At 48.4% G+C, this 11690-nt stretch overlaps 1 protein-coding gene across 1 annotated transcript in view; it reads right to left on the bottom strand.

The window, feature by feature from the left end:
* Rnf213 (ring finger protein 213) overlaps positions 1-11690 on the bottom strand; it is a 110078-nt gene that overhangs the window by 94983 nt on the left and 3405 nt on the right. The window contains 1 exon segment of the mRNA XM_031354095.1: positions 4585-4751. Coding sequence (XP_031209955.1) covers positions 4585-4751 — 167 coding nt within the window.

The raw sequence follows: 11690 nt of genomic DNA, 5'->3' as shown, positions 1-11690 counted from the left end.
GTCCTGGAACTCACTCTATAGACCAGGCTGGCCTCAAACTCAGAAATCCGCCCGCCTCTGCCTCCCAAGTGCTGAGAATAAAGGCGTGCGCCACCACCGCCTGGTCCCCCAAGTCTCAAGTTTGAGTCAGAACACTGACAGCTGGGCCAGGCTTGGGGGACCTGAGTTCCCACCCAGCTCATGCTAAGCTAGGCAGGTGACCCTAGATGGTTTACTAGCCTCTGAGCCCCGGTTTTCCCACTTGTTAAGGGGAGACAGATATCCCTGGTGTCATCAGGTGACCAGATAGAACAAAGCAGATCTAGAGTTGCAGAGGGTACGAGAAGGTTCCATCATGCAGGCATGACCAATCATCATCAGGCATGACCAATCATCAATGAAAAGGCTGTCTGCTAGCTCTATGGGGTGTGTCTGTCCACTGTCCCCTCCCCAGCTCCCCGATCCCTTATCTCCCTGGTATCAGCCATGTGGTGCAGAGGAACACAGCTCTGCTCCACTCCGAATGAGCCCTCGTGGGTTATGAGCTTACAGAACACTAGTCCCTATTGCACGGCCTGGTTCCCACCATGGGTCAGGTTCCCACTCCAATCATAAGGTCTGAAGGGCAGCAGAGCCAATCTCTCACTCCCTGAGCAAAGCATGACTGGTAGGTGGTTTGTGGACTCAGTTGGCTAAACACAGATGTTGGGAGGCTGAGAAGCAGGCAACACGAGGAAGTCAGAGCAGAGGGACCCTTCGCCCCAGCTCCTGATCAAGCCCCACCAAAGGACCAAGCAGTGACTACAACAGTTTCCCCTCAGCCAGTTCCAGCTGGCTGCTCAGTGGTTTGCAACCCAAAGGTCTCCCGAGACTCAAGCAATCAACCCTCACATACATTGGCTTTCTCTCCTTACCTAAGTCACTGTTCTGCCTCAATGATACAAATGACAGACTCTTACAGACAAACACACGGTACAGGAAGTCCCTCATGCATCTGGCCCCTAACCTGCAGACACATTAGTTTAGAACTGCCCCCTCCCAAATCCAAGTCCAAGCTAGGATCCTGCCTGGACAACATCCTCAGTCGCAAGCCACACTGCCACACCCAGCTACGGCTCAGCTCACCATTAGGGCCAGGCACTTGGAATATGGCAAGGACACTTGGTAGCTAGCATGCAGGCTGGGATGGGGGCGATGAGCAGAACTGTGCTCTCAAGCTACCTGCTCAGTGTCCATGACCTCACACCGGGCTGTTTCCTCCTTCTTCCTCTTGCTGGGAGGGCACTGAGCACCTTCAGGACCACCAGCTGTGTCCTCTGAAGCATCTACAAAAACCTCTGGGTCCACTTCCTGTTGAGATACGACGACCTTCACACAGGGCAGGGTCACTCCCTGCAAAAGCCTCAGGAACCTCCTCTCTGCGAAGGCCCAGGTGTGGCCACCTCCTTACTAGGAATGAGCCCCCTCCCCAGCACCTTTGAGAGTCCATGGCCAAGGCCAGGAGGTGTAAGGACACTGATGGGCAAGCACCCCATTGTCTAGTGCAAGCGATCCAACTTCACACGGAGCAGCTTAGCTAGTTAGGCTTATCAATGCACCTGGCCACCACTAAGTGTCTCCTTCCCTTCCTACAAGACATACAAACCCACTAGCCTGAGAGGAAGAGAAAAATCAGCCGAGAGCTCCCTGTTAGTCAGCGCAGAAAAAGCTACCATAGAAAAGCCAGAACAGAAGCAGGCCAACTCTTGTCACACACTGGTTCCACTAGCCAGGAAGAAGCCCTTGACCCCCATCACAGACCCATCAATGGGACTGGGGTGTGGCTGCCCAGGGGCTCCCAAGCTTGGCTTCTGAGGCCCTCTCTCCTGATGCCCACCTCAACACACAGTGCTGAAGCATCATGCTGCCCCTACAGCCATTCACTGAAATGCACCAGCAGATGAAGGACCACACAGTGGAAGTCAGAACACACACAAAGGGCCCCACAAGCTAATCACCAGATGGTCCATTAGCATTCACTTGTGCGTTCCAACCCAGTGCATGCATATTCAGGCATTTTTGTTACTATTAGTACTTCTTCTTGGGGGGAGGGCCAGGGGTGTGGAGACAGGGTTTCTCTGTGTAGCCCTGGCTGTCCTGGAACTCACTCTGTAGACCAGGCTGTCCTCGAACTCAGAAATCCCTCTGCCTCTGCCTCCCAAGTGCTGGGATTAAAGGCATGCACCACCACTGCCCCCGCAGTAGTGGTACTTCTTGAAAGGTTCGTTTGTTTTTAATTTATGTGTACATGTCTGTGTGTAATGCATGCAGGTGACACCAGAGGCCACAATAGGGCAACAGATTCCAAGGGCTGTAGTTACAGGTGTTGTGAGCTGCCTCTCCTGGGTGCTGGGTTCTCTGTGAGAGCAGCAAGGACTCTTAGACGCTCAGCAGATGCGTTTCTCTAGCCCTCTCCCCCTCATCCACTTTAAAGTGATGAATTCCAGACAGTGTTGTTGGCCACCACCTCTAACAGGTTCCCATTCTCATTACATTACCCCAAAGTGTGCACAGGCAACACTAATACCTCCCCCTGAGAAGATACCCACTTTATGTTGATAGACGTGGAGTCATGCCGTGGAGGTGTGTGGCTCATACACACTTGGGGTGGTTTGAATAAGTATGGACCCATAGACTCATGTGTTTGAATGCTTGGCCCATAGGGAGTGGCACTATTAGGACGTGCGACCTTTATATTTTGTATTACTGTGGGCGCAGGCTTTGAGGTCTCTTCTGCTCAAGCTCTTGTCCTGTATGGAATCTTCTGCTGCCTTCAGATCAAGATGTGGAACTCTGGCTCCTGCGCACTGCCATGCTTCCCACCATGATAATGAACTGAACCTCTGAAGCTGTAAGCCTGCCCCAGTTGAATGGTTTCCTTTATAAGAGTTGCCTTGGGGACTGGCTGGAGAGATGGCTTAGTGGTTAAGAGCACTGACTGTTCTGCCAAAGGTCCTGAGTTCAATTCCCAGCAACCACATGGTGGCTCACAACCATCTGTAAAGAGATCTGATGCCCTCTTCTGGACTGCCTGAAGACAACTGCAGTGTACTTACATATAATAAATAAATAAATGTCTAAAAAAAAAAAGTTGCCTTGGCCATGATGTCTCTTCCTAACAATAAAACCCTAACTAAGACAACTGCGCACGTGAGGGGCACTACATGTATGCCTTGTACCCATGGAAGCTAGGAAGGAGTGTCAAATCCCCTGGAACTGAAGTTACAGACAGTTGTAAGCCACCATGAGGGTGCTGGGATGAACCTGGGTCCTTTAGAAGAGTGACCAGTACACTTAACTATGGAGCCATCTCTCCAGCCATTAGGCTGGTTTCTGTTTTTGTTTGTTTTGTTTTATTTTTTTGAGACAAAGTATCGATTTGTAGCCCTGGCTATCTTGGGACTCACTCTGTAGACAAGCTGGCCTTAAACTCACAGAGATTCCCCTGCCTCTACCTCCTGAGACCTGGGATGAAAGGTGTGCACCATGGCACACAGCTTAAGATTGATATTTTAAAATCAAATCTGTGGTGTTTTTTACTATTCTTCTTCTTCTTCTTCTTCTTTTTTTTTTTTTTTTTTTTTTTTTTTTGAGACAGGGTTTCTCTGTGTATCCCTGGCTGTCCTGGAACTCACTCTGTAGACCAGGCTGGCTTTGAACTCAGAAATCCGCCTACCTCTGCCTCCCAAGTGCTGGGATTAAAGGCGTGCCCCACCATTGCCAAGCATTTTTACTATTATTCTTTCAGCTACTTTCCTTCCTCTAATTCTGAGATACAAGCTGTACCTTTGATTTGGTGTTTTTATACTACTGTGTACCTCAGACTGATCTGGAACTCAAGATCCTGCCTCTTCTCAAATTCTGAAATGAAAGCATGTTCCATGAGGCCCCAGGGCTAGGAGCCTGTGGTTGGGAGACTTTAGGGGAGAACCTGAGACACAGTCTCACTATAGCCCAGGCAGGCCTCAAACTCACTACTGTAGGCAAGACTGCACTTGAACTCTTGATCCTGCCTCTGCCTCCTGAGGGTTGAGATCACAGGGAGGCACCACTGCCACACCCTTGCCATGATTTCCCCAGACTGCAATTCATTGGTGTTTGTCATATCCTGAGGCTTTTTTGTCATTTTAAGACTTTTTCTGGAAAAAAAAAAAGCCGAAAAGTGCTGGGCAATGGTGGCGCACACCTTTAATCCCAGCACTTGGGAGGCAGAGGCAAGCAGATTTCTGAGTTCAAGGTCAGCCTGGTCTACAGAGTGAGTTCCAGGACAGCCAGGACTATACAGAGAAACCCTGTCTCGACCCCCCCCCCCCCAAAAAAGACTTTTTCTGATGACAGCGGCCTTGGCGTGGACTTTTTTCCTTCCTTGCTAGAAGTGGAGTCTAGGCTATGCTTCTGTGCTGTTTCCTCTACTCTCTGATGAGCTCAGAATTCACTAGTTTGTTTTGTTACTGAGAGCTAACCGATGTCGTCTCCACTGAGACGACATCAGGGAACCACTTGAGGAAGAGTGGAAGGTGCAGGAACAGAGACTGAGGGCAGGTGAAGCAGGCGGGGCTCACTCACCATCTGGGTGGTCCAGGAGGCTTCGGACTCCAGCTCCTCTGGGTTTTCCAGTTCCTTGCCAGAGTCGGTGGGTGAGAGTAGGACCTCCTCCTCTCTCAGCACTTCCCCCTGCTCAGTCTTTCCCTCTGGGGTTGATGCCACCACCGAGGCATTGTTGTTCTTGAGATCTACTGGGGCAGATGAAGGTAGGGTCATGCTCTTTGGCAAGCTGCATTCATTAGCCATAATGAAGTCATCTCAGAATTAGCATGAGGCACTACGATTCTGCCTGGTCTATTCCTCCCAATTCATGTGGTCTCTTCTCCCTTTTATAATTAGGTCAGAAAGCATCATCTTCCCTTTGCATAAAGAGCCCAGGAAGAAAATGAGTTGAAGGCAAAACAACCAAACTACAGTCCAGTTTGGGATCCACATATGAATCTCACAGTCTCGTTTTTTAACAGACCTAACTCTTCCCTGTGTTCTTTATTAGCTGTCTTGAACCATCCAAGGCTGAATCTCCTTACAACATTTGAAACAAGTTATTTAACTCTCAAATGAGTAATCCAATGGGTTGGCTGTAGCCCTATTAATAGCTACCATTAATTTTTGAAAATCACTAAGACTTCACAACTGATCTCTTTGGATCTGTACCTTCTGTGCTTAGATATTTTTGTTGACTAATTTTATAACCTAGATAGTGGATAGAGTAGATATTTTTGTTGACTAATTTTATAACCTAGATAGTGGATAGAGTCTCTGCTCTAAACTTTTTTTCAGAAGCAGTCTGCAAACCCCAACAAGGCAAAATTCTTTTTTGTTTCACAAAACATTTTCTCTAAAGTGTCTGCATCAGAATTAGCCAACAAAATATCATCCACGTAATGGTAAATAAAGGACTGACGAAGTTGCATGCGAACTATTTCTAGCAGTTGTTGCACAAAAACACTGACATAGAGTTGGCTATTTAGAATTCCTTGCGTAAGAAGTTTCCGCTGATACCTTTTTACAGGTTGACCATTACTGTAAATAGGTCGTGTAAAGGCATTCCTTATCCTGTTTTTGCAAGGGGGTAGTAAAAAAGAAGTCTTTTACTATCATAGGGCACAGCTTAGTTAATAAAGAAGGTTAAGGACTCCCAGGCTACTGCAGAAACTTTGGTTGGATCACTCTGCTCATTGCTCTCAAATCTATTAACATTCTCCATTTCCTGATTTCTTCTTTATAACAAATACAGCGGAATTCTGTGGACTGGTAGACTCTTCTACATGCTGAGTCTCCAGCTGCTCTCATACCTGCTGCCCAAGTACCTGTAATTTTTTTTTTAGTGAATGGCCACTGAAGCTCTAACACAGGTTTGTAGCACAGGTTTGTATGGCCAATAGTATATTTCAACAATGCCCCGTTCTGATAAATTTGGAAACTCAGTCCATGTTGTGTCCTGTTTTTGAACAACCTGCCCTGTCTGTAGTTGCTCTAGATGACATTTTCAATGCCTTCCCTGAAGCACCTTCCATTTCATTTTTAGGAATTGAGTTCCCCCCACTGCTATAACAAATCTTGTCCCCATAAATCTATTAACATAAGGCCTTAACTTTCCTGTTTAACCTTCTTGTCCCACACATTTAACCCAGAGCACATTTTGGTTTTTTTGTTTGTTTTTGTTTTGTTTGGTTTTGTTGTTTTTTTTTTCAAGACAGGGTTTCTCTGTGTAGCCCTGGCTGTGCCACCACCACCCGACTGCGCATTGTTTTATCTGATATAAAAAAAATAACATTCCAAGCTGGGCAGTGGTGGCGCACGCCCTTAATCCCAGCACTTGGGAGGCAGAGGCAGGAGGATTTCTGAGTTCGAGGCCGGCCTGGTCTACAGAGTGAGTTCCAGGACAGCCAGAGCTATATAGAGAAACCCTGTCTCAAAAAAAAAAAGAAAATAATAATAACATTCCAGTTCCTAGAAAATGGAATGAAGTGGTTGTTCTGAATTCATGACATTTTCAGGAAATGGTAGTTATATAAGCTCCTGTATCCAAACTTATTTCAATGTTATTCACTTGTAACTTTAACTTTGGCCTCTGATCAGTTAACAACTGTTGACTGTGTGCTACAACACACATTGTGCAGTGCTTCAAGGCCTCCTGATCTTTCTACTGGAGCAACCCTGCCTCTGATACAGGGAAGCAGTAAAGGATGAGCAATCCTAGCCCCTGTGGTAGAGTGCATATTGTTTTTTGCATAAGCAATTATTTGAATTTCTCCCTTGCAATCTTCATCCATAATTCCTGGATGCCCTGAATCCTTGGGAAGTCCAATTCTCCTTCCCAAAACCAATCCTACCGTCCCTGAGGGGAAAGGACCATAAATTCCAGTAGTTACTTTCCAACCCTGAAATTTGGGGAATCCTGTAAGATGTTTACCTATGGCCAAGTCTAGAGCAGCCCCTCTGGCAGTCCGTGCATTAGATCTGCAGTCCCTAGCTGAGGTTTCTCTGCCTGCTTGTTATTTCCTGACTGACAAGAGGCTGTGGGCCTTGAGCTAGACCACCCATCTTGTTTCCTGGTGGCAAGAAACTGCCTTGGACTCTGCCTTGTCTCTCTTGGACCTGCGCTCATTGGATCAACGGCAGCCCTGCCCTGGCCAGCCACACTGCCTGTGTCAGCGGACGGAGGCCTAAGCCTTCTTCTGGTTGGTATTTAGAGAAACCATTGCCCTTACAGATGACGTGCTCACCATTTTGTTGCAGGTAACTGTATTTTCCTCAATTAAGACCTTGGACATTTTGAGACCTTCACTGGCTTCATCACAGTCTCTTTGTAAATGACCTTATCTTCCACAGTTAAAGCACTGTGCGTTTTGAGATGTAAAACCTTTAGCTGTGGGGCTGGAGAGATGGCTCAGCGGTTAAGAGCACTGACTGTTCTTCCACAGGTCCTGAGTTCAAATCCCAGCAACCATATGGTGGCTCACAACCATCTGTAATGAGATCCGGTGCCCTCTTCTGGTGTGTCTGAAGACAGCTACAGTGTACTTACAAATAATAAATAAATAAATCTTTAAAAAAAACAGCAACAACAAAAACCCTTGAGCTGTGGCTTGCCCAATTATCGAAGCACCACACACCCCAGAACCAATATTGGTGTCTCCTGATCCACTCTCCCATGGCGCTGCCCTCTCCTTTGATGGCCTAATGACCTTCTTGCATTCCATAGTACCATTTTTTAAAAAAAGATTTATTTATTGATTTATTTTTATGTATGTGAGTACACTGTAGCTGTACAGATGGTTGTGAGACTTCCTGTGGTTGTTGGAAATTGAATTTTTAGGACCACTGCTCGCTCTAGTCCAAAGATTTTTTGTTTTGTTTTGTTTTGTTTTTTTGTTTTTTCAAGACAGGGTTTCTCTGTGTAGCCTTGGCTGTCCTGGAACTCACTCTGTAGACCAGGCTGGCCTTGAACTCAGAAATCTGCCTGACTCTGCCTCCCAAGTGCTGGGATTAAAGGTGTGTGCCAAAGCCTGGCCCAAAGCTTTACTATTATACATAACTACACTGTAGGTGACTTCAGATGCACCAGAAGAGGGCATCAGATCTCTCTGAGAGTCTTGCCTCAGCACATGCATCTGTCTCAGCTGACATCACTCTGCCAATCAGCCCGAGGGGTAAAAAATCAAAGGCATACCACCAAAGTTTTCTGGTGTGTTTTTCTCTATGGCATCCTGACAAATACAGCTCAACAACACAATGTGAAGCAGACCAAGACATGCGTGTTGTTAGTGAAGAATCCTTCATTCCTGTCCTTTCACATGTTTGCCTCAACAGAACTTCTTCTCCCCGTGTGTGCTTCATTGAAATATTCCTTCAGGAGTCTGCCTTAGCCTTTCACCTGTGTCCACTTCAGGAAAACACTCCTTCACGTGTTTGCCCCGGCAAAACGCCATCCAACCCGACTGACTTTCGAAAAGACCCGTAAGTCTCCTCTTCACATTCTCTCATGGGGGAAATTTATCTACAGGGTGTCCTCAATGAAGCCAGATCACAGTCAGACCAGGCTGGCCTCCTTCAGCCCATGGATGCCAGCCTCCAGGCAGGTGAGTCAGTATCCACCTCCCGTTCTCTCTGTGGTGAGCGACTCCGACTGTGGGTGGAGACCCTGACCCAGCCAGGCACCCAGTATCCAACTCCCATTCTGTTCTCTCCATGGTGAGCGACTCCGACCGTGGGTGGAGACCCTGACCCAGCCAGGCACCCAGTATCCAATTCCCATTCTGTTCTCTCCATGGTGAGCGACTCCGACCGTGGGTGGAGACCCTGACCCAGCCAAGTACCCAGTATCCAACTCCCGTTCTGTTCTCTCCGTGGTGAGCGACTCCGACCGTGGGTGGAGACCCTGACCCAGCCAGGCACCCAGTATCCACCTCCCGTTCTCTCCGTGGTGAGCGACTCCGACCATGGGTGGAGACCCTGACCCAGCCAAGTACCCAGTATCCAACTCCCGTTCTCTCCGTGGTGAGCGACTCCGACCATGGGTGCAGATCCTGACCCAGCCAAGTACCCAGTATCCAACTCCCGTTCTCTCCGTGGTGAGCGACTCCGACAATGGGTGCAGATCCTGACCCAGCCAAGTACCCAGAAGCAGGACTGCTTTTCCCTTGAGGAGCAGGACACCCATCACTGCCATTCCACACACACTCAGCAGTAATGGGCACACCTCATGCCCTTCAGGAAAACTTCGAAAGTGAACAAAATGAAAACTCACTAGCCAGCATTTCGCTTCCACCCCCAAGAAAGCCACTCAGTATCCCAGCGTCCAAGTGCAATCCCTGTCTGGGAACTTGAGAGACAAGAGGTGTGTGGAGTTTATATTCTCAAGGATACCCATACCCTTGCAGGCCACAGAAAACCAGACACACAGCACTCAAAGCCATTTCTCCATCATCGGGAACCCCAAAGGAACCCCATGTGTCTTTCCCATAGCCCCGACTAAGACCCAGGCATCTGGGAGCCTCTGGACAGAAAGTATTAGTGCCACAGTCTCCTGTGGCTGCCTCGGCCCCAGAACTACTGGAGGCATTTCATCTAGGCTCTGCCCAAGAATTACCTGGGAATAGCCAGGTGTGCCTGACTCACTCTAAAAGGGGCTGCTTGACCCTCTTCACTCTCTTTTCTTCTCCTCTTGCTCTTACTCTGTCTCTTACCCCCCATCCCCGTCCCTTCTCTCCCCATTCCCATTCTCATTCCTGCTCTCTTTCTGAGTGCTCATGGCCAGACTCTACCTCTCTCTCTCTCTCTCTCTCTCTCTCTCTCCCTCTCCCTATTCTATACTGAACCAATGTGTGGCTGGTACCTCAGGGGGAAGGGATGCCTTAGCATGGGCCCATAGAGGCACCCCCTTCACCCACACCATACCGAGTCTCCACCCAACATATCCCTTCTTTTTCTTTGTATAAAACACACCAACTGGGGCTGGTGAGATGGCTCAGCGGTTAAGAGCACTGACTGGGCTTCCAGAGGTCCTGAGTTCAAATCCCAGCAACCACATGGTGGCTCACAACCACCTGTAATGAGATCTGAAGACAGCTACAGTGTACTTACATATAATAAATAAAATCTTTACAAAAAAAAACCACAACAACTACCAAGCTAAGACTCCCTTGCTGTGGTGGCCACGCTAGGCTACCAGAGCCTTGAACCTGCAGGAGGAAGGGAACGGTGGCCCCACATTTTTAGTTTCTCTTTTCTTCTTTCTGCCCATACAGTGCTAAAGATGAACCAGACTTCCTGCACCTAGGCTAGCGCTTGCCCTAAACTGTGCACATCCTGATTTCAGTTTCCAATCTGGTAAATAAACACAGCCCAGTGGGACCAGGCCAGCAGCCAGGTCAGCCTCAGCTGCTTGCTGTACCTGGACTGACGGCAGACCCTTCCCCCACCACACTCTCCACCTGACAGGACAGCCTGTGGGGGAGTAGAGCATGAGGAGACTGGATGGCATGTTGTAAAAATGCCACAGCCTTGCTGTCTCCCTCAGACACATCTGACCCCCACCCTGTAAATACATTGGCTGGCTGCATCCTCCGCCCCAATCCCAGTCTCCTGGCAAATAAATGCATTCTGTCCATGTGCTCACCCAAATGAAAGAACAAAGAAAGGAGAGACCATCAGAGCACAGGTGAATGGGAGCTAGTTCCACAACTTTGTTAATAATTAGCGATACCCACCAGCCTGTCTGCACACCTGTAACCTGGGACTCATCTGAGGAGCCCCATCAGTACCCCCAGGGCTTCCTCCACACTGAACCCCAAAACACACAGGCTTAAAGTCTATGCATCCGGGCAAGTTCCCTCTTCCCAGTGTGGCCGCACTGACTGAGTCTCCTTTTCCCGCCTCCTACTTGCTTTTCTTCTTAAGTTTATATCTTTATTCTATTTTTATTATATGAATGTGTCACATATGTGCCTGGTGCCTATGAGAGCTAAGAGGTAATTAGATTCTCTGGAACAGGATTTCCCACAGATTTACCCACTTTGTGGGTTCTCGGAATCGAACTCTGGATCTCTGGAAGAGCAGCCAGTGCTCTTCACTGTGTAGGCCACCCTTCCAGTCCCTCTGCTTTCCACCTACAATTGGGTTCTTTTAACCAGCTTAATGAGGATAAGTGGCAGCACCTGGCATGGGCACAGGTTGTGCCTCCCTAGTTCAGTAACACAGGAATACCTCATGGTCACCCCTGGACCCCTGTACACCACCTCCCAGCAGGGCTGCGACAAGGCTCCTGTCTTACTTGGGGTTTCATTCCACCACAGTTCCCATCCTGGGGATTCCTCAGCTCACCAGAGGCTACAAACTCCTGGGAAAAGAGCCCTAGCTCTGGCTGAGAAATGAAACCAAAACTAGATTTCTTTTAAAGTGGTAAACAACTGCAGCCGAAATCTGAACAATTTGCTTTGCCAAAAAATCCAAGTACTCAGGAAAGTTCTCTGCCACTTGTGCCCACTGGAGCTGCCTCTGGCTATGCTTTCCCGTGCCAGACTAGGAAGGTAACCCACTCCATACCGGAGTCCTGCTGTCCCCTCCCCAACCCAGCCTCACCTTGCACAGTAGCTGCAGGAGACAATTTCTGTCCACACTCG

This window comes from Mastomys coucha, unplaced genomic scaffold, assembly GCF_008632895.1.
Source record: "Mastomys coucha isolate ucsf_1 unplaced genomic scaffold, UCSF_Mcou_1 pScaffold5, whole genome shotgun sequence".
Classification (NCBI taxonomy): Eukaryota; Metazoa; Chordata; class Mammalia; order Rodentia; family Muridae; genus Mastomys; species Mastomys coucha.
This window is presented reverse-complemented; position numbering and strand designations above follow the sequence as displayed.